Genomic DNA, 24,264 nt, shown 5'->3' on the forward strand with positions numbered 1-24,264 from the left:
AATATATTGTGAAATCTAACTTGAATTGTTCCAACTATACTGTGTATTGTGCTTGTCCTTATTCCTGTTCTTTTACCATTAACTTGCCTTTATTAACCTGTAGTAAATACATTTTTCTTAACTTGACCACCCCGTGTGCGTCCTTTCTGGTTGCGGAGACCAAGCCACCTGCCTTGCTCTCGGTTCACACATGCATACAAGGCAACCGGGTTCAGGACGCCCTCGACAGATTACCAGTAGCGTCCAATAAGCACAAGCGGCACCAACTGTTTTGTTGTCTGCCATCCGGAGACAGGTGGCACCATTGTTACAGGCCCCTGTGTCTGTCTGAACCATTTCCAGGTACTTAGCTGAAGGACATTGGTCTCACGGCACCCATTAAGTGTTAGGGTGTGCTGCTGGGATCTGTTGTACTACATAGATTTCCAGCAGCATGGGGGAGTGAAATTGACCTGGCTGGGTGTGGATTTCTCCAGCCATCCAATCACCACCAGGTCTGCTGCTCATATATACCAGCTCCTCTGGTAGGCTGCTGGTCTTTCCTCTATTTGTTTAATGTGTTCAGTGTGAACAGTGTCATGTTTCTACATGTCAGTTCATGTCCCGGACGTGTGGTGTGAAGAGTCCTGTTCAGGGTACATGGTGTTCGGTGTTGTATGCAAATCCCTGGCATGTTGGTGTAAGTTGTGTTCAGTCCTACTGTGTTTTGTTTGTCATCTAGATCCAGGTAGGTCCCTAGGTTCCAGCGCGGGGCCATCCTGGTCGGGACGATCGCCCCACACGCAGGTGGGTTTCATGTGAAAGTTGTCCAGTTAGAGTAGGGACCCGCAAGACAATGAGGACCCTTGAAGTGGGTTCGTGTACTTAAGTATCTTGCCCAGAAAAGGTGTCACAGGAATGTCTCCACAACATTTCCACACTTCTGTGGCCTACTCGGTCACAAAATGTATCACCAATAGAACATGTACGGGACCGTGTGAGATGCAAACTTTAACAGCCTATGAGTTTGTACAATTTAAAGGCTCAGACATGGAACCTGTATGCCCCCATGTCTCCCGTATCACATCTTTTATCCAAGCTAGTGGCGGTACAAGAGGGTTTTAGAGCCTCCCTTCAAGTGTTCAATTTTCCACAATAAATTTTCTTTTGCTCTGATATTGTAATCACTTACGTATATCAGCTCTGCAATCCCACATATAGTTTCATTCAATTCTGACAACTTCTTCTAGGGAAGGGATTTTTTTTGACAACGAGTGTATATACTTGACACAAGCTTTCCGAATCGAAAAGGTTGGCGTTTGCCAAGATGGGAACATTACTAGGAGGTATTAATTTACTTAATACACAAAAGTGTTTTTCATGCACTACGCCTTTGGAATCTGCTTGAAGCACTTGAGATTTTGGGAATCCTGTTACAGCAACAAAGCTACTTACCAAGTACCCTCAAGTCATACTTTTTATCAGCCTGTCCAGCCACATTCACTGCTACACACACATAACGGCCAGAGTGAGATAGCTGAATGTTTTCTAAATGTAGCTGTCTTCCATTGTTGAGGAACTTGACATTTCCAGTAGACAGAGGAGTGCCGTCTCTCAGCCAGGTCAGCATGGGCACTGGATCTCCACTTGAGTCACATTCAAGAGTTACATTAGTTCCCTGGACTTTCACAATTTCAATAGGAACTTTTCGATTTTCAAATATATTAGGACGTACTGTACCAAGTGAAATATACTTGAGTTACAAATACACACTAGAAGTTACAGTATCATCACAATGCAGAAACAAGTAACATTGTAACCATTAATGTTCTGCTGAAATACTTTAGAACTTGTGCATACATATTCAAACACATAAAGGCTACTGACTTTATGCCGGTCTGTAGCACCAGTGCCCAGGAGTAAGAGGCACTAAGTTTATTAAGAAGTGCACATTAGTAAATACATTTGATGTTCCTTTGGCTGTCTGTGTGCCAGAGATGCAGATCGACAACGGCTGTGAGCTGGGTTAGATTTTTTAACATAATTTAAGTTTCTGGAATAAATTATAACAAATTTGCCATGCTGCATGTGGAGATGCCTTTCCACTAAGCCCTTCCCACTGCTAAAAAACGGAACTCTCTGCCCCCAGCTGACAGTATTCCGGGCTGCACCGTATACATGCCACACCCTGCCACCTGAATGGGCTATAAAGCAGGAGATAGAGCCGTGACTTGATCACAGCTGCCTCTTTAATGCGATTTTCGGGCACGATTTGGGCGGCCAAAAATTGCAGCGCCCATGTGAAAGAGCCCTAATACTGAGAAAATCCTGAAAACATGACCCGTTGAAATGCCCTGAGGACTGGAGTTGGCAAACACTGATCTCAGCTAACGGGCACTGAAATCAATGTTCCTTGATTTAAAAAAGTGTATTTGTTTATTTTTTATTTAGAACTTATATTGTACACAGAATGAATCTCTTTGGTTTTCCATTCTTTTCCTTAAATCCTATGCCAAGTATATTAATGGAGCACTACGAGCTGTAGGCTATTGTATGTAACAGCAGCCTTGCAGAAGTACAGGTATTAAAGTCTATTTGCCAGAAAAAAAAACTCTGGTGGTTAGGCCCCATGCACACAAACAGGAAGAAAAGACATTCTGCCATTTGTTTTTTGGATTTCATTTTTATTGAAATGTATAAAATAAATAATGTGATAACGTTAATTCTGGTGATACAAAGTTTATACAGTTTTTTGAATGTTTTGCTATTTTTGTACGCAAAAAACATTTTTGTAAAGATTTGCTTTTGTATCGCCGCATTCCAAGAGCCAGAGCATATTTATTTTTCCATCGACAGCTCTGGGGAGGGGGGTTATGGGATGAACTCTAGTCGTCATTCTGTGATTTTTGGGAAACTATAACCTTTTCATTGCTTTGTATTCCATTTTTTTTCTACAGGCAAGAGTAACAAAATGTACAATTCTGGCATGTTTTTTATTTTTAACGCCATTCACCATGCAGTATAAATACTATGTTAAATTAATTCTGCAGGTCAGTGAAATTATGTCAATATACCAAAGTGATATAGTTATTTTTTTCTTCATAACTTTTTCATGCTTAAATTTTTTTTTTATCGCTGCACTCAAAGACCCCCTAACATTTTTCTTTTTTTGTCAATGGTGCTGTGTAAGGGATTTGTTTTGTGGAATCAATTGTACCTTTTTATATTATCATCTAGTGATCCATATATTAAAGTGCTAACTCTTTCTCTGGGTCATTATGAACACGGTGATACCACATGTGTAATTTGGGGGTGGGTGGTTGAAATTTTTATTTTTTACCTTTTTTTAAAAAAAAAAAAAAATTTGTAAACTTTTTATTTTTGTCCCACTAAGGGACTTGAATATCACCATATTTTATCATTCTTTTAATACACTACTATACTTCAATATAGCAGTGCATTACAAAGCCTATAAAGCTCATAGGCCACGGTAGCTGGCAGGCTAGGAGGCCATATTCAAGTCTCCGGGTGCCATAGTAACCCATCAGGACCACGTGATCATGCATTGGCCACGGCATGTAAAGGGTTAAATAGCGGGGATCGAAGATTTCTCTGGCTTTTGATGTTTGAGCAGGTACTAGGCTCTTATCCAATAGCTGAGAACCCGCTCTCCCTGGCATGGCACACTCGTGCCAGGCTTTTGATGCAGTCGCTGTCAAAAGACAGTGCATCAGAATAAAGAGCCTTAACGGCCACTGTCAAAAGGCGTATGGGTGGTCGTTAAGGGGGTTGATGTAATATATAATGTTCTTATATAATAGAAATAACGAAGTATTAATAAGGATACTATTACTATCATTTACCATAAACTGTGACATTATACTTCTTTGTCACAATCCCTGCAGAGTTTACAGCAGTACAAGTGTATGCTGCTTCATCCGTCTTCACAGCAGCTGAAATCTGAAGCTGATGACCTCCAGAAAGATAGCGAATGCGTCCTGACTCCTCTAGATTCAGCGGAAAACCTGCAAAACAGAAAAACGTAGTGTCTTTTTTCACGCTACCATCACGGTTTGAGTTATTATTTGTTTTTTCTTTTTTTCCTTTTTAAACCAGATCATTTTTATTGAAGTTAAATTTTTTATAAAATTACCCCTTAAAGGGGTTTTGTCATTAGAAAAAAAAATTAATACTTCCTACCCATTCCTACCTAGGCAGACTTCTTACCAGATCTTCTCCTCACCGATCTTCTCCTGGCTCCTGCAGTCCCCGGGTCACCTCACTGCAAACCAGCTGCATCCTCTTCTTCCTGTTTTGGAGCGTCCATTCTCAGCAGTCTCCTTTTGGCTGGTCACTGAGCTAGCATTCAGTGACCAGCCGGAAGCAGACTGCTGAGAATGGACACTCCAAAACAGGACGAAGAGGATCCGTAGTGATGTAGCATTCACTGCTTAGCATTGAATACCGAGCTATCACTAAGACTGCGTATAGGTGCTGTCTCGCCGCGAATGTTCATATGTTATTGTCGTGAGACAGCGCGCATGTGCAGTCTCGGCAATAACTCAGCATTCCTTGCTAGACAATAAATGTTACATCACTAGTGATGTAGCGTAGATTGATCTGAAGGAAGGAGAATGCCGAGAAAGGACACTTCGTCACTGGAAGAAGAACAATCGACCGGCTTGCAGTGAGGTGAACCGGAGAACTGCAAGAGCCAGGAGAAGATCGGCGAGGAGAAGATGCGGTAAGAAGACTGACGTTTGAGGAATAGGTAAGTCTTGATTTTTTTTTTATGACAGAGCGCCTTGCATTTCTACACATTTCTATATGCATAAGCACAGTTTACATGAAACATATCATTGCCACACTCATAACTATATCTAAGCAAATCATAATCCCCCCCCCAAAAATGCAAACACATACAAAGAAAAAAAAACACCTAACTCTTCTCCACCTTCTCACCTCTCTCCCTCACCCTCTTTAAATCCCATTAACTTTTATACAAAACCTCAATGCAACCAATACCCAATACGAGTAATCCATCATATGCAGTATATTAGACCTCCTTCCCCAAATTTCCTCAAACTTAAACAGACCCTTTTTTGATAACTCATCCTATCCAAGGATGAGTTTGGATGAGGTAGATTTGCGTGCATATAGGTGCATAGTGCTATACTTTTCTTGCATGTAGGGCCAGTTGATATGCCCAAAACACACCCTTTCTGTGCATTAAACGGCTATGAGTCTTATGAGGTCCAGATGTGTTCTTCTCCCTGCATTTGCGAACATTGTTTTACATATCCGCTTGCGTATTTACACACCTCCCATAGACTTCTATGGGGCCTTTCTGCGCAAATGGACACAAAAATAGAGCTTGCTGCGGGTTTTTTTGAGCATGCACAAAAACAAGCTCATGAGAATAAACCCATTGATATCAAAGGGTTCTCTGTGTTTTGCGTGCGCAGAGTTTGCATGTAGTGTGAAGCCACCTTAAGATCAATATCATCAATGTATATTTTTATAATCATCTCTAGTACCCCATTACGAAGTTCACATAATTTTACACAATCCCAGGCCAAACTATTTAAATCTGTGCCATCCATATAACATTTTGGACAATCTGAGTTTAATCTAATACCCAAGTTAAACAATTTTAATGGGGTACGATAAAGTCTGTGCACTGAATACTTGTTGCCTTTCAGATAGAAATATCATTGGAATAATATGCAAGACTGTGGTCAATTTATCTTTGCTAACATGGCCTAAATATTTTAGGTTAAGAATTGCTGTGAATAGTGTATATATATCACCCTTCTTAGCTCCAGAATTCCTAAGAAAATTGAACAAAGGGCCTGAGCAGCAGGTCGTAACTGAAGTAGCTGGAAAAAGTAGTTATGGGGAACCCCATAAAGTTCTCTAAATTGTTAGAAACTATAAAAAAGCCTCGCTAAATATTGTATGAAATCTAAAAAGATATTGTGATAGAATCCAAACAGGAGAATTTTGAAGTATATAAAGGAGTTGTGGCATCATACCCATTTTAATAAGATTTCCCCCGCCAATTATCGAGAATGGAAGATGATTCCAGACGTTGACCTTATTCTCAAACGTTTATACCAATGGAAGCAAATTGGCAGAGACAGAGTCTTGAAGTTTAGCAGACACCACAACTCCCAAACATTTGTAATTGTGTATGTTCCAATGAATAGTCTAGCGGCAAGGGATCTAAAGGAAGAATTACAGATTCTCCCCAGTTAATACCAAGGCCCATTATATTACCAAATATATATAAAAATGGGCATAATAGGACTCATTGCTCTACTCACATCCCCTGTATACAACAGATCATCTACATATAGTATGATACGTTACTCCATTTTTCCAGACTGCAATCCAACTATATCAGATGACTGCGTTATCAAGGGAAAGAGAAGAGGGGACAGGCGACACCCTGGCCTTGTTCCCCTCTCTAACATTATCCATCCCTAGATATAACCATTTACTCTCACTCTGGCCCCTGGCATTGAATAGAGCATTCTATCTATGCCAAAAATTTCTCATTGAAACGCTTTGGCAGCATCCAGTGAAAAAGCAGTCCTGCTGACACAAAGTCAATGATCCGCCTACAGATTCAGATCTAACCTCCTTAAAGTAATAGTAGTTGATTCATTTGTCATGAAGTTGGACCAATCCTCATGTATTAAATGAGTCATTACTGAAGGTAATCTATTCTCAAGTATCTTTGCCAAAATTTTAACATCAGTGTTCAACAGAGAGATTGGACGATGGGAGTCAGGAGGAGACAAATCCTTTCCTGGTTTAGGAATTAAGACTATCATAGCATCTCTCATTGATGGTTAAAGTATACATTAATGCAATGATTCATTAACCCCTTAACGTCATGTGGATGCTGTTAGATCAGAAAACATCAATTGGGTCAATTGGGTCAGTGATCCCCGCTGTTAACGTCTGAGGTCTCGATCAGACTAGCGTGTTTATGTGCATATGTATAAACTGTGCGTCTATTAGAACCATTGGTTTCCTATGGTTTGTTTACATGTCCGTGTTTTACAGGCATGCAAGCGCGCGCACTTGTAAAAGATAGGACATGCGTGCACCTTAGGTCCGTGGTGCATGTCAATATTTCCCGTGGGGAGCCCCTTGCCACTGAACACTGTGACAGCACTGTCAGTGTTCAGTGACAAGGGGACTCCCCACAGGGAGTAAAGAATCCCCCGCCACAGCTGTTAATACATTCGCTGGGATACAGAGAGGGAAATATATATTGCCACTAGAGATGAGCAAGTGTACTTGTTAAGGGAGAATGGGCATTTTCGAGTACATGCCTGCTTTCCTGAAAAGATTTGTGGGCGGCGGGGTGGAACGGGGGGGGGGGGGGAGATCTTTCTCTCTTTTTACCCCGCCCCCCTTGCTCCACCATGCTCACTCCCACAACTCACCGCTCATCCCTGCTGGCCCCCGAATCTTTTCGGACGAGCAGGCATGTATTTGAAAATGCCCATACTCGCTCGAGTAATTTGCCTAAACGAGTACGCTCGCTCATCTCTAATTGCCACCAAAAAATATTTCTTTTGCTCAATAATACATTTAAAACAAAAAAAATTTCCTCATTAAATATATAAAAGATGACTCACATTTAGAGATGAGCGAGCATACTCGCTAAGGGCAATTACTTGATCGAGCATTGCCAGGTTCGGCTGCCAGCGGCGGGCGGGGAGTGGCGGGGGAGAGGGGGAGGAACGGAGGGAAGATCTCTCTCTCCCTCTTTCCCCCCCACTCCCCCCTGCTTACTGCCGCAACTCACCTGTCACCCAGCAGCCAAACCTTTTCTTCCGAGCAGGGAGATACTCGCTAAGGACAATGGTCGATCGAGTAATTGTCCTTAGCAAGTATGCTCGCTCATCTCTTCTCACATTTAAAAGATATATTTTTACGAATCATTACACTGACTCCACATGAATAACTAGAGTACAGAGAATGGAAATAATGGGCTCTAATCACCTAGGCGTAGTGAAAGTGGTTAAAAGCAAACAATATCACATTAAAGTCACTAATACTAAGACGCAGTACCCAGGAACCTCTTATCTATCTAACAAATAATCTCATTTCAAGCGGTCATATACTCTAACAATAGTCCTCAAATAAAATGGACTACTTATATTACTGTTATATAAATATCTGTCATATTTAGCAATTCAGGAAGTGGCATCCGTAGAATTAGCAATCCCTAGAAGAAAAAAGTCTCCCCTGCATCACAACTCTCAGCCATGCTGGATACAAAATAGCATAAAGCCGCTGTAAACCCCGTAACCTTCTCTCAACATCTTGAAACTGCATCCGTTTTTTTGTATGTCCCCTGAATAATCTGAAAAGACAGCTTTACGATGACTGTCCATAGTTAGGCCTCATGTCCACGGGCAAAAGAAGAATTAAAATCCGCAGCGGATTTTAACTCTTCTCCCGCACGCGGATCCGCACCCCATAGGGATGCATTGACCACCCGCGGGTAGATAAATACCCGCGGATGGTCAATAAAAGGGATTTTAAAAAAAATGGAGCATGAAAAAATCTGGACCATGCTCCATTTTCGTGCGGGTCTCCCGCGGGGTGGCTCCCGCGGGCTTCCATTGAAGCTTATGGAAGCCGTCCGGATCCGCGGGAGACCTAAAATAGGAATTTAGAAGAATTAACTCACCCGCAGCGGACCGGGAAGGTCTTCTCTTCCTCACGGCCGGATCTTTCTTTCTTCGGCTCGGCGGATGTGCCTGGCGCGTGCGGCACATCGGCGACGTGCCGCCGGCATGACGTGTTTATCCGCCGGCCGAAAAAGAAGATCCGGCCGTGAGGAAGAGAAGACCTTCCCGGTCCGCTGCGGGTGAGTTAATTCTTTTAAATTCCTATTTTAAGCGCTCATGTCCGCGGGGCAGGAGGGACCTACATGTAGAATCCGTAGCGGGCCTGATTTTCCCCGTGGACATGAGGCCTTATTGCTTTAATTTCCCTTGCTTTCTTTAAAATAATGTTCCAATCTTTATAGTGTAGGAGTTCTATCAAAACAGTTCTTGGCGCTCCACCAGGTGGAGTTGGTTTAGCAGGAACTCTAGGAGCCCCACAGCAATGAAAGCTGACAAATATATTCCCCAATAGTTGATTTCAATCATCCCCCATTAAAGACTGGGTATGTGGCATATCTCCATCCAAGCTTGTCCCATCCATACAGGGAAGCTTCTGTATTTTGGACTAGATTCTAGCTGAAGGCCTCAATGCTCAGACTACAAGTTGCCATGTTGCCTGCTAGGACCAATCATTTTTTCTGAATGATATTGGAGGATGGAGAATGAGCTACCATGGCTGCTACAGGTTAGAAGAATATCTTGTCACTGAGACAAGAAGTGTGTAGTACATATGAGGAAATAGAAGCACAAAACATTCTGATATCTCAAAGTACTTGGTAGAAAACCCATACAGAACCCATGTCATATAAACCTGTATTACGCAAAGTATTTCAGTGTAAGTAATATACTAACCATTCTTTGTCCAAGTCAGTGCAGGAGTCGGAATTCCGCTGGAATCACACACAAGACTTATTAATGTTCCTTCGATCACCGTAACAACTCCTTCTTCAGATGAACCTTTAATCTTTGGGGGCACTGAGATTTAGTAAACATGAGAAATATAAGTGATATTTCAGGAAATGGCAAAGAATTAAGTATTGTGCAGATAGAAGGACTTTTTAAAACAGTCTTCAAGAACTTATGCAAAGTGACGATAAAAAGTGACTGCCTTGTGTGGCACAGAGTGTTAAGGAAGCAATATGCAGTCCTAAGCTCTCGCTCACGACATGAAGGTTGCAAGTTCAATCCCTGCATGGTTCGGAATGAATGATAATTTGTTTGCTTAGTGTTCATCGTTCAGTTTAGGCAGACATAAGAATCAAACGATGATCGGCCTTTGTGAACATCTATTAATGATGGCCTGTATACTGTAAATGGAAGCAGGTGGCTAGATTTTCAGTCTATTTACTTCATTGTCTGAGCGATCATCGAAAGCACAATTCTTTGACTGTCAGATTTAGTGAATCCTGCACTGACCAGGCGGTTGCACCCAATGACCCTGGAGGTCCCTTATAACTCTACCATTCTATGATTCTATTGCAATATGGAGTTAAAAATCAACCTTTTTATTCTAAGCTCACTTTAATATAATGGAGTTCCTTACAAATTTAAAATGAAGCAGAAAACAAAAGACTTCATACCCAAAATATTCACAATGAAGTTTTTTTCACTCTTCCCTGCGATATTAACGGCCTCACAAGAATATCGCCCAGAGTCCTTCACCTGAGCATTCTCAATCTGTAAAACATAATAGTGAAAGTAATACTGCATATTGGGTTCATTGATATTTCCATACAATGGTAGAATTAAGGTTTACATTGTTTTTTTTCATGATTCACTAATGAAACATGTCAATAATTGATTTAAAGCATATATTAAATACTTGCATAAAAACATAGGTAAAAGCTTGAACAATTGGGAAAATGCACTGCACTACTTTACAGCCTATATTATAGTCCATTCTCATCCGCTGCTGCTTTCACAGTCTTGGTAGCTGCTGAACTGAGAGCATTCTCTGCCATATCAATATAGTACTAAGTCTGAGAGCTAGAATTATATAAGGCGCAATCTATATAGTAATTTGATGTAGGAAAGACTAAACATCTAATACTGGAAGAGAGAAATGAATTTTAGGAGCTAAACTGTTAAGATTATAAAGTTCTGGCTATAATGATATATGTAATTATATCCTGAAAAATAAATAATATAGCAATTAAAGAAGAAGACCTATCATGTGGGACTGGTTGCATAGCTATGCAGTCACAGCCCTGACTCTATTGCCGCTTTTCTTTTCATCAAACGTGCCCCCGTTCACGCATACGGGTTCTTAGATCAGGCTTCAGGTGCTGTGAATCTGTCATGTGGGCGGTCCCTAATGCTCATTGTCAATAGGTGATGTGCGACTTCATTGACAGTTTGACATCACAAATTGACAGTGGGTGGTGGAGACTGCCCACTTGTGGAGCTAAGAAGAACTAGCATGGGAAAACAGAGGAAAAGCGGCAACAGAGTCAGAGGGCCGCGGCTGAAAATCTATGCAGGCAGCCCTGCTGCATTTACAATATAACAAGCCCTATGTAAGTAGGGCAATAGAAAATCCTACATTTAAAGACTCATTGGCATGCAGAAAATATAATTACAATAGGCAGTTATTGATAATGGAGCATTCACCATGTATATTATGTGATTGTTCCCAGCAAGAGAACCCATGTGATCTTGTAGATATGATACCTTTTAATGGCTAACAAAAATACATGATGTTATAGCGAGCTTTCAAACCTAACCAGGGTTCTTCCTCAGGCATAATGAAATAGATCTGAAGAGGCATGCATATATATACACACATACTTATGACTAGGCATGCCTCTTCGGATCTATTATATTATGCCTGAGGAAGAACCCCAAGTAGGTTTGAAAGCTCGCTATAACATCATGTATTTTTGTTAGCCATTAAAAGGTATCATATCTACAAGATTACTTGGTTTCTCTTGCTGGGAACAATCACATTTTGCTCTACTGGCTAACACGGTACTAGAGATGAGCGAGCGTACTCAGCCACGCCCCTTTTTTGCCCGAGTACCGCGATTTTCGAGTACTTCCGTACTCGGGCGAAAAGATTCGGGGGGTGCCGTGGGTGAGTGGGGGGTTGCAGCGGGAGTGGGGGGGAGAGGGAGAGAGAGAGGGCTCCCCCCTGTTTCCCGCTGCTACCCCCCGCGCCGCCACGCCTCCCCCCGCCCCCCGAATCTTTTCACCCGAGTACTGAAGTACTCGAAAATAGCGGTACTTGATCGAGTAATTACTCGAAACGAGTACGTTCGCTCATCTCTACACGGTACCAAACCTTTTTCCATGTAGATTATTAATACTGTTCAGCCTTCCACATTAATAAAGTTTTTCTATAAAGATAACTAGTGTTACATGTAATACAGCATTGACTTACTTGAAGAACGCTGCCATTATCATAAATGTGAACACCAGGACCGGTCACTAGAGGCCTCCAGTCTTTGTACCAGGTCAGCATAGGAGGGGGCACAGATTTGCTTTCACATTTTAGCACAAGTGTTGCATTCAGTAGGACTGATACATTTTGCTCTTCACCCATGATGTTAGGAGGCACTGCAGCAGAGCAAATATGTCATTCAAAGGATAAAACAACTTCTACAAATTCATATATATCCATGTTGTATAACTGAACAGAAAAGTCTCATATGATGGATATAATGGAAAGATAGCATAAGTAGAAAGTCTTCTTATGACTAAAATTTGGATTCAGACAAAATATATTCTGGTAGATTTACATTTTGTCTATAGTGGGAAATCCACTATAGATTTTGCTGCAATGAATTCCGTAATGAATCCATGCCAAAATACATGTAGATTTGCCACAGATTTGACCTCCTAGTTTGGATATCTGAAATCCATGCTGAAGTGTCAGGGTCATAGCAATCTCAGTGGATTCTTGGTGATCTATAGGTCGTGGTCATGGCAACCTTGGTGGATTTTTTGCAACCTGAGGGTTGTAGTTGAGGCAACTTATGAGTCACACCATGACCCCATTGTCTTCAATGAGAATGAGAAGTTATAGATCTACAGAGCGACCTTTGGTCATGTGACCTATGTTGTGGCCAAAGTTGGCGTGTAGCCTCAGCCTAAAAGTCGATACATAGTGACGCTGACGAAGATTGGGTTACTACTGAGATCCAATGTCTATGTTGATCTAGAATGGTTACAAATTAATGTCCAGTAAGCCTAGAGGCCTTGTGAAAGGTTAACAGTTAATATCATATTATACTAGAATTATAAAGTTTATTATATGGTTTATTTCTCCAGCATTCACATTTAGCCAGAATGCACACGGACTGATTTGAATTGCGGAATCCGGAGCAGGCGACCGCCTCTGGATTCCGCAACGAACACCGCCGACAGCATGCTATGGAAAAGTTATTATTCATGCACATGAGCGGAAACTAATTGCGGTTTCCGCTCGTGGAGGGAAAAAAAAATATCGCACTATGCTCCATTTTTCTGTGGTGTCCACACGGACAGCTTCCATTGAAGTCAATGGAGGCTGTCTGACCCGCGGCCCATCTGCAATTGACATTGTGGATGGACTGCGGATTCCACCGGAAAAGCAGGTGTTTTAAAAAAAAAAAAAAAGCTGTACTACGCAAGTCCGACAGTGATCCATGCATACCATTCGCAGTACAGATGAAGATCAAGAAAAGCAGGTATGTGCGGACACCACTGCTGCCAGGGCCGGATTCGATGGCTCTGCTATGTGCATGCGGCGTATTGTGAAAAAGAACTCCAAGAAATGATACTTTTTTGTGCAGATATTAAACTTTTTGTCTCACGTAAACACAGTTGAAACGTAATTTGGAGTTGTTACATTTATATTAACTCCTAATGATATAGAAGGTTAGAATTTAAAAAAAACAGCCAGTAAAGGGCCCATTCACACTGTCTTATGGTCATACGTGAAGAGCACATATTCTCATTTAAAAAAACTGATGAAAACATAGCGTTTAACAGACCCATAGGCTATAGTGGGTTACATGTGGTCCAGCAGTGCATACATTTGACTACGTTTAGCAGGGCATACGTTTCCATGCAGGTTTTTTTGTGAAATTGAAATACATTTACATACGTTTTTTTAAACATTGCGATCAATGGAAGATGTAGGGAAATGTACGGCCTAACATTTACATATGCTTAATGTATATGTTATTTGTTGTCAAATGTCTGGAAGGGAAAAAAAAAGGGTTGAACTAAAAACTTTAGTAAAAAAAGAGTTTACGGTGGAAAATGTATACATTTTTCATATGCTTTAATTTGTTTTTGATATCAAAATGTATACTGCGTAGGTGATTTAAAAATGTAAACATTTGCTTAAAATGCATGTATTTTTACGTGTTTTTTATGTATGTTTCTCGAATATGTAAAACTTAAGTGAAAGTGCCAGGTTGGACAGACCCTTATTCACCCCTCTGCATTCTGGAGGATGTGACCTTTGTATTTTCTCATCAGAATAGCCGTGTGGGGGGTATTTTGTGCAGGAGAAGTGGCTATTTTAATTTGAGAACCATTTTGGTTATATATACATAATTTTCTTTACAGGAAAAAGACATTTTCAGAAAAAAATTGATTCCAACATTTTTTATGTTGTTCCAGAATCTAACTTACCAAACACAGATAAGTCAAAATCCTTTTGTTGTTCTCCAGCAGCATTAAGTGCTACACATGTATATTTCCCCGAATCTCCAACCTGTGCTTTAGATAATGTGAGAACCCTGCCACCCGAAGTAATCTAAGACAAACGGATACAATAGAATCAGTCAGGTGGGCCAAATGTCTAAGTGAAAGTAACCCCAAAGAACAGTACAGAACATACTATACTGTATCATGCATGTTCGGGAGTAAGCAGTGGTAATAGTAAGCCATACATACACAGAGGGTTAAACGAATACCGTTAATTTATATAGCATATGATGTCTAACAGATTTCAACTTCCTAAATGCTAATTGTCTCCTTACAACTAAAAGGTGCAAATGATATCGACTAAAGTCATAGACAATAAAGCTAATTATCACTAGAAATATTACAATGTTAAAAAAAAGTACTAAATAATTCGGACAACTAATATGGCGGCACTTCCTGTTGCCAAGTTTGGGAAAACAAAGCCTGCTGCAAATGAAAGGCAGCGTGACAATACTGTATTCCTTTAAAGTTATGTTACTAGGATTAAATGTTATACCCAATCCACAGGATAGTGGATAACTTTCAGGTCAGTGTGGAACCGACTACTAGGACCCCTACCGATCCCAAGAACTGGGATTCTAAAGGTCTCTGAATTAATGGAGTGGTGGTCAAGCATGGTCACCACCGATCCATTGATTGTAATGGAACTACCAGGGATAGAGATCGTTTTTCCCCCTGAAGTCCCAATGAAATAAACAGAGCAGTCAGAGGCGTAACTTGAAGCTTCTGGGCCCCGGTGCAAAATCTGTAACAGGGCCCCCAACTATAATATTTTTTTTCATAGTACTGGGCTCCCAGTATAGAGAAGAGAGGCCTTATGGGCCCCCTAAGGCTCCTGGGCCCGGGTGCAACCGCATCCCCTGCATCCCCTATAGTTACGGCCCTGAGAGCAGTGGTTCACATGCTCAAGCAACACTCCACTCATGAAGAGTTCTTCAGGGCCACACTGTTCTCAGTATCAGTGGAGGTCCTAGAAATTGGACGCACACTGATCTGGATGTTGTCCCATATGCACAGGATAGGAGATAACTTTTGATTCTTGTACACCCCTATAAGTAAAATAAATAAAACATAAAGAGCTTTGGCTACTGCTCTAATGTATTAGTTATTTAGAGCATTTTGACGTTTTAAGTGTAAATGCTCTGTATGAGTTCATGCACACAGCATGTTAGGGCTCTGGAAACTCAACATTTATAGCAATCTGTGGACCTCTAAGGGACCTCTATATGCCTAGAGTTTTATATTGAGGCAACAGTAGTTTTCCTGTTGGGTTCTATAATAATCAGACAAAAAAATCATGGCTTGTTCTATTAGTTGTTCTGGTTATGATATATATGGTTAGAACTGTTTTCAAGCATGAGCCCTGCCAGCATATTGATTTATTCCACCTGTCTGCGAATTCCAGTCTGACGGGATCTATTTTTCTCCCCTTCAACTAGGTACTGTGCAAATCACTTTTATCTTCTTATAGTATTACAATGTACACTCAAAAACTATAGTATCTAGCATTATCTTACATTTTAGTATATCATATACTGTAGTTTACATATGGCCATATTTGGTTCCATTTCTTATGGTGGCCATACATTTTAGTATAAAGTTGATAAAATTAAACACTTTTAACCAAAACCATAGCTATTCACGTGTAATTTAACAATGAAGAATCGCTTTAGTTGACCAAAGAGTGGAAAGAAGATGGCCATGCTTAAAATTTGCATCCAATAGTTGCTAGTATCATAGAATCATAGGTTGGAAGAGATCCGCAGGGTCACTTGACTGTATATGATGCAGTCAGCCAGTACATAAATGATTGTTCTGTAAAAGAACATTCCATAGTGAAAGATCATTTATTCTTCGCCCAACATCAATGAACATATACCATCTATGGCCAGTTTGAACAACTGTAACTATCAATATGAACTAAAATGTGCATGACTACATCAACAAAATGATTATTCAACCTGTGTTTAAATATCAACCAATTTCTACCAGGTGTGTATGACCACCTTCAGTAGGATAGGATAGGGTAGGGTAGCATTCCCTAGAATAGGGTAGGGAAATGTATTTCAACATGTTACTGAATACCTGAATTCCACTACCGAAACTGGACACTGGTCTTCCATCTTTCAGCCATGTTAAACCAGGTGTTGGAAAGCCTGTGGCTTCACATTCTAGTTTCACGGGATTGTTGACGATCACACTAATAACTTCATTAGAACCATGAATGGATGGAGGAACTGTAGGTAAGCACAATCATACTGGTGAGAACTCTAATACATGCAAATCAGTATGTCTTTAACCAGCAAGATGCATTTGCTGCAGGAATATTCCAGCAATGACACACAGATTACCAAAGATTTTACCTTTCTTGTGATTCCCACAGACTGTTCAGTAGATGCAGAATGATTAATCAAAGGCTACAGTGGGAATTCCATTGACAGATTTGTAGGGTATGAGTAAGGCAATATGAAGTTCCCTGGAGCCTTGTGTTATTAAGAAATACTCCCACAGCTGCAGGGGCATAACTATAGAGGATGCAGGGAATGCGGTTGCACCCGGGTCCAGGAGCCTTAGGCCTCATGTCCACGGGGAAAATCAGATCCGCTGCAGATTCTACATGTAGAATCTGCAGCGGGTCCCTCCTGCCCCGCGGACATGAGCGCCGAAAATAAGAATTTAAAAGTATTTACCATCCGGCGCGGGCGGAGAAGATCAGCTGTTTCTCACGGCCGGATCTTCATTTTCGGCCGGCGGATGAATTCCTGACGCCGGCGGCACGTCGCCGGCACGTCGCCGACGTGCCGCGCGCATGCGCCGGGCACATCCGCCGAGCCGAAGCAAGGAAGATGCGGCCGTGAGGAACAGCTGACCTTCCCCGCCCGCGCCGGATGGTAAATACTTTAAATTCCTATTTTAGGTCTCCCGCGGATCCGGACGGCTTCCATAGGCTTCAATAGAAGCCCGCGGGAGCCGTCCCCGCGGGAGACCCGCACGAAAATGGAGCATGGTCCGGATTTTTCCATGCTCCATTTTTTTTTAAATCCCTTTTATTGACGATCCGCGGGTATTTATCTACCCGCGGGTGGTCAATGCATCCCTATGGGATGCGGATCCGCATGCGGGAGATCCGCTGCGGATCTTAAATCATATTTTGCCCGTGGACATGAGCCCTTAGGGGGCCCATAAGGCGTCTCTTCTCCATATAGGGAACCCAGTACTATAAGTAAAGCATTATAGTTGGGGGCCCTGTTACAAGTTTTGCATCGGGGCCCGGGAGCTACAAGTTACGCCGCTGCACAGCTGCATAGATTTACTCAGATATCACTATACTGTGAAGATATATTCCTAAACTTAAATATTCATATACTCTTCACATGGCTCCAAAGCCGAATTTTACTCATGTAAAGATAGAGCCAAAAGCCAAGTCAGACCAAAACTGAAGTCTACTTCTCATTAGTGTAAGTGGCAAACACAACGGTTTTACGTGTGCACTAGTTTATACTCCAGCTACTCTATGTCACATAATGCGGATTATACTTACCATGTACCTGCAGTACATACGTCAGATCTGCTGAGCCTGCTATGTTGCTTGCTACACATTTGTAGACACCAGATTCATATGGCTGTACACTTCTTATGTGTAGTATTTGCCCCCCATCTGAAATGGTGACTGATGGTTCGCTAGTGGCTATGATAGGATGGTTATCTTTTGACCAGGTGACAACTTTGATGAAAAACAAAGCAGAAACGGTCTAATAAAGGTAATGCACTTTTAATTATTATATTTTCAGACTATAAGATGCACCTCTGGTTTGCGCAACAAAAAAGTAAAAAAAAGAAAACTTTTCTACTAATTAAAACTTTGTACCACACACAGAAAGCTGTAATACACAACACACATACAGCGCTATGTACAGACATCTTGATTGTAATGACTATAAACACAACAGTTTATTGGTGCATTCCACATTGCTGATTTTCTGCAGATTTTGGTGCAGATCTGCAGAAGATTTCACCCTTCCAATTTGAATTCAATTCAAAGGGTGATAACTGCTGCAGCTGTACACCAAAATCTGTGACAGAATCTGCAGCAAATCATCAACATGTGAATGCACCCCAAAAACCTTTCACTGAACCTCCTGCTGCCAGGGTCTGACTCCTCCCAAGTATCTAGTCACATGATTAGGTTAGAAAAGTCCCTCACATTAGGACCTTTCATCTGTATTACTGCTGCGTATCCCCTGTTCCTGGTCTGCTGAGGTTGGGAGGAGGTGTTAGGTGGGAGGTCAATGTTTCTTTCCAACAGGTTCCTCTGGATGCTGAATACAATCCTCTCTTGCCCAGCAATGATCCCATAGATTGGTATCAGGCAGTAAGAAAGAGAACTATGTAGCTGCACAATTCTCTCAGGGATAGGCTAGAGTGCTTTATCAGTGCTCTGCATGGTCAGTTAGGGAGCGGTCATGGAGGTCTGGCACTACCAGACACTCCTTACTTACTTCAGACTATAAGATGTAAGCACTTTTTAGCAAGATATTATCTGGCTAAATGTGTATCTTATAGTCTGAAAAATTATGGTGTGTGGTCTCTACTCCAGAAGATATTGAACATATGGAGGAATGCAAGCACCCAGTAGGAATTCCATTCATCTAACAAAAGTGTGGTGAGATACTGTTGTAAGAAAAAGTAAGTGAACCCTTTTTAATTACCTGAAAAAGAAAGAAAAAAACGTCAGAAAAAAGATCCGCGCTCACAGGTGGAGTGAACTGAGGACAGATTCACGTGTAAACAATAGTGAGGTATAACACTTACTTGGAAGGAGGGGGGTATGATGCACAAATGCCCCCTCCTCAGAGTATCCACCACGAGGTATAGAGCTATGCTCCAAATTGCATAGTAATGATCCAGATGTTGAAACCAAACAAAACTTTTAATAAGGCAACGCGTTTCGGTGCGAGGTAAAGCACCTTTCTCAAGCCATACATATTTGGCGGTGCTAGCTTGATAAAGACCCGAGTACAGGGTCGATACGTGGCTGCTTGCTTCCTCATGTCTCAAAAAAAAGAGGATTTTAATGAATGCTGCCTGGTTCTTCCTTTCTACATTGATGACCAACGGTGGACCCGGGGAGTCGGGACCCTAACTGGGCTATTGCATAGTGCCTTGCACCAGCGGTGTGGCTGAATCCTTGGAGTGCTGCTGTGATTCTTTTTTCTTCTTGTGGGCTACAGCAAGCAACGGGAAAAGAGCCGGCGGCCATCTTGGGGAAACTTTTTATAAGTTGCTGAAACGCTGGAACTGTAAGTAGAAACCGGCTAGAAAAGTCATTTACATGGGTGATTAGTAATGTATGCTTAATAAGGGGGACTGGGCAAAAAAAAAATTTCACTGCTTCCTCGAGACAACCCCTTTAAGGTCTGGACTTGGCCATTCCAAATCACAAATCCTATTTTCCAGCCATTCTTTAGTTGATTTATTTGTGTGTTTTGAGTCACTGCCTTGTTGCATCACACTAATCTTTCTTCAGTCGGAGCCCATGGACTGCTGCTGTTGCATTATACTGTAAAGTTTTTTAACCCCTTAACGACCGTGCCATAGTGTTTTTACGTCCTGCAGCTGCAGGACGTGTATGGAGGGAGGTAGCGCCGCTATCTCCCTCCATACAGCGCGGGCGTCAGCTGTTTATTACAGCTGACACCCGCGGGCAATAGCCGCGCTTGGCCGTTCGGCCGATCTCGCGGCTATTAACCCTTTAAATGCCGCTGTCAATTCTGACAGCAGCATTTAAATCCCCCGAATGCTGTTTGGGGGTCCCGCACGGCCCCCCCCGCGGTGAGATCGGGGGATCCGTGCAGATGTCATGGCAGCCGGGGGCCTAATGAATGGCCCCAGGACTGCCTTAGCAGATTGCCTATCAAGCCATCCACACAGGGTGGCTTTATAGACTGCCTGTAAAAAAGCAGTATGACGTAATGCTATAGCATTATGTCATACTGCAGGAGCAATCAAAGCATCGCATGTTAAAGTCCCCCAGGGGGACTTCAAAGTAAAGTAAAAAAAAAGATCAATAAAATTTTTTAAATTGTAAAAAAAAAAAGTTATAAAAGTTTAAATCACCCCCTTTTGCCATATCTATTATTAAAAAATCTAAATCATAAAATAAAAATATGTATTTGGTATCGCCGCGTCCGTAAAAGTCCGATCTATCAAAGTCGTGCATTATTTTTTCTGCACAGTGAACGTCGTCCGAAAAAAAAAAAAAAGAACGCCAGAAATGCATTTTTTTAGTTACTCTGTCTCCCAGAAAAAATGCAATAAAAAGCGATCAAAAAGTTGTATGTATTCCAAATTAATACTATCAGAAACTACAGGACATCCCGCAAAAAATGAGCCCTTGCTCAACTATGTCGACGGAAAAATAAAAAAGTTATCGCGCGCACAAAATGACCGCAGAAAATAATTGAAAAAAATTTAATATCTTAAAAAAAAAATACAAGTACTACAGCAAAAACAATACTATATAAGTTTGGTATCGTAGTAATCGTACTAACCCATAGAATAAAAATATCAGGTCGTTTTTGTTGTAGTTTGTGCGTCGTAGAAACAGGACGCACCGAAAGATGGTGGAATGTCGTTTTTTTTTCCATTTCTCTCCGCTAAGAATTTTTAAAAAGTTTTTCAGTACATTATATGGTACAATAAATAGTGCCATTGAAAAATACAACTCGTCCTGCAAAACACAAGCCCTCATACAGCGACTTTGATGGATAAATAAAGGAGCTACGATTTTTTAAAAGGGAGTAGGAAAAAACAAAAATGGAAAAAAGCCCAGTCACTAAGGGGTTAAACAACTTTGAATTCATTGTTTCCTCAGTGCAAAGTGTCCAGACCCTAAGAGTGCATTCACACGAGCGTGTGCAGGTGGGTACATAGGTGCGCACAAAACCGATGCGCCCCCATACATGCACAAACACGTGTGAATGCAGGTCCATACAGCATTGCTTTTAATAAGGCCGCGGCTGCTGCCAGGGGCTTCATTGGAAGCTATGGTCTGCCGGCAATCCCTGCAGTGATTTTCAGGGAAGGGCTTTAAATATAAGCCCTTCCCTGAAAAATCATTCCTATCTAGTTTCAAAAATAAAAAAATATATATACTCACCTCTATGCTGCTGCTGGGGCTCAGGCACATCTAGCTGCTTGGGTCCCATCACTGTAGTGAAGTTCTTTCAGCAGGCGGGGATTTAAAATCCTGCCTGCTGACAGGGCTGCGTCTGATTGGCTCAGTGCTCAGCCAATTGAATGACAGCTAAGCGCTGCCTGTGATTGGTCAGAGTGCTCAGCCAATCACAGGCAGCACTCAGCCATTTATCTAATTTATTGAATGGCCCAGCGCTGCCCGCGATTGGCTGAGCGCTGTGACAAATCACAGGCAGCGCTTAGCTGTCATTCAATGAATGGCTGAGCGCTCAGCCAATCAGACGCAGCTCTTTCAGCAGGCGGGGATTTAAAACTTCATTACAGTGACGGGACCCAAGCGGCTAGACGTGCCTGAATTCTGGCAGCGGCGGAGAGGTAAGTATTTTTTTCTTATTTTTTACTACAACTAGGATTGATTTTCAGGAAAGGGCTCATATTTAAAGCCCTTCCCCGAAAATCACTGCGAGGGTGATGGCATCCTATTGCTTTCAATGGAGCTGTAACAGCGGTGGCCCCATTGAAATCAATCGGAGAGCTTCGCGATCCTCTGCCACAGTTGTCACAGATGTGGCAGGGTTTTTTTTACTCCCCGCAGGGGGGTCCCCTTGTCACTGAACACTGTTCAGTGATGAGGGGACTCCTCGTGTGGTATATTGACGTGCACCACTGACCTATGGTGCACGCATGTCCTATCTTTTACAGGTGCGCGTGTTTGCACGCCTGTAAAACACGGACATATGAACACAGCATAGGGAACCAACGGTTCTAATAGACGCGTGGTTATATGTATGTACGCACATGAACACGCTCATCTGAATGCTCCCTAAGGCAGCAAAGCAGCCCCAAACCATGATGATCTCTCCATCATACTACACGGTTTTGATGTTGGTATGCAGTGTTCTTTTTCCTACAAATATAGCATTGTGCATTTGTGCTAAAAAGCTCCACTTTGTGGCATTTGTCCATAAAGCATTTTCCTGGAACATCCAGGTGGTCTCAGGAAAACTTGAGACAGGCCTCAATATTTTTTTTGGATAGCAACTTCCTTTGTGGTGTCCTTCTATAAACAGGATTGTGCAGTGGTTTTCTAATAGTGAACACATGGACAGAGGTTTTTGTAGTCTGTGGAATCTTCTGTAGGTCTCTTGAGGTTACCTTCGGTTCTTTCTCACCTCTTTCAGGACTGCCCATTGTGGAGTTAACAGATCACTATACCTAGGACAGTAGAAGCAGTCCTGAATTTTCCTTTACAGATTAGTATTTGTCAAACCATGGATTTTTGTGCACTTTAGCAATGTTTTTGCAGCCTTTTCTGCCCTTATGCATCTCTAGTGCCCAGCTCTCTAATTGGCCGGAGTAGGTCAGTGCTCTAATTGACTGGATGGTCGTGTGCTCTTTTATGTCGCAGTAGCAAGGTCAGTATGTTAAACTCAGAAGATGTGTTTCAGAGTAAGGAACTGGTTGTCTGAACTTTTTCTCATTGTAGAGAGCACCAGTTTGATGTGAGAAGACTCACACACCATGCAATGCACTGATGAGGAGGAAGAACTCCAAAACAACTGCAGTAGATGGACATCTTTTACTTATGGAGAAAACTCTGGTTTGACTTACATCCTTAGTCATGTTGCAAGGCCTGTTAAAGGGTTGGATGCTGGCATGTAGGGAACCAACCTCCGATAGGTGACACTACAGATGTATTATACTATCTCCCATCTGCATACCTTATTTCACAGAAGAACTTTGCATGACCTAGAAATCTCCTAATGCCAACTTGGCACTCTCTAGAAGGAGAAACAGTACCACTTTCGACCCATGTTACAAGCCTTTCAGCCAGCCAACCAGAATCCTGTTGTACACTAATGAAGAGCAAGAACCCCCGAAACATATAGTCTTCTCCATGAGAAAAATGCACCCATCTAAGGTTTAGCTTACATCATTAGTCATTTTGCAAGGCCTGATAAAAGGTTGGATATTGACTTATAGGGAAGCTACCTTACAATTGGTGGTGCCACAAAGGCATTATACCTCCTATTTGCATACCTTATTTCCTAGAGGAGCATTGCATGGCCTATAAGTCTCCTGACTCCAGCTTGCCATTTCTACAAGGAGACACAGTGCCCCTCTTGACATTAGAAAGAGATGAATAACACAACTGTTTGTGTGTTATTAGTTTAGTTGGATTGTAATTGTCTAATTGTAACTTAGATAACAAATGGTTCACTTACTTTTTCTTGCAACTGTACTATGAGTTCTAGTCAGTAAATTACTAGAGATGACTTTTGGTTTAAGAATTTATTCTCATTCCCATATTTGGAGTCAGGAAGGAGTGTTTTTCCTAAGACAATAAAAATTGGCTTCTACTTCATGATGGTTTTTGCCTTCCTCCGGATCAACACTGCTGGATAATAGGTTTAACTGGAAGCACATATATCTTTCTTTACCCATACAAACTATGTTATTATATAATGCTAATATCTATTTTACCTGGAATAGGTTTTCCTGAAGCCTTACATTCAAGAATTACAGGTTGATTAGCAATCACAGTTTCATAGACAACATCACCAGAATGCTCTATTTTTGGTGGCTCTGCCAAAAACAGATAAATAAAATAATTAACGCAGAAGGAATATATACAGTCATGAGAAAACTAAGCACATCCTCTTTGAATTCTATGATTTTACACATCAGGACACAA

The 24,264-nt window shown here is 41.7% G+C and overlaps 1 protein-coding gene across 1 annotated transcript in view; it reads right to left on the reverse strand.

Annotated features, from left to right (window-relative positions):
* HMCN1 (hemicentin 1) overlaps positions 1-24,264 on the reverse strand; it is a 313,489-nt gene that overhangs the window by 147,842 nt on the left and 141,383 nt on the right. The window contains exons 37-45 of the mRNA XM_066597086.1: positions 24,054-24,155; positions 17,914-18,096; positions 16,458-16,609; positions 14,298-14,421; positions 12,055-12,230; positions 10,256-10,352; positions 9,528-9,650; positions 3,843-4,004; positions 1,435-1,713 (exon numbers count right to left, since the gene is read on the reverse strand). Coding sequence (XP_066453183.1) covers positions 1,435-1,713; positions 3,843-4,004; positions 9,528-9,650; positions 10,256-10,352; positions 12,055-12,230; positions 14,298-14,421; positions 16,458-16,609; positions 17,914-18,096; positions 24,054-24,155 — 1,398 coding nt within the window. The remainder of the gene's footprint in view (positions 1-1,434; positions 1,714-3,842; positions 4,005-9,527; positions 9,651-10,255; positions 10,353-12,054; positions 12,231-14,297; positions 14,422-16,457; positions 16,610-17,913; positions 18,097-24,053; positions 24,156-24,264) is intronic.

The sequence above is a fragment of the Eleutherodactylus coqui genome, chromosome 3 (genome assembly GCF_035609145.1).
Source record: "Eleutherodactylus coqui strain aEleCoq1 chromosome 3, aEleCoq1.hap1, whole genome shotgun sequence".
Classification (NCBI taxonomy): domain Eukaryota; kingdom Metazoa; phylum Chordata; class Amphibia; order Anura; family Eleutherodactylidae; genus Eleutherodactylus; species Eleutherodactylus coqui.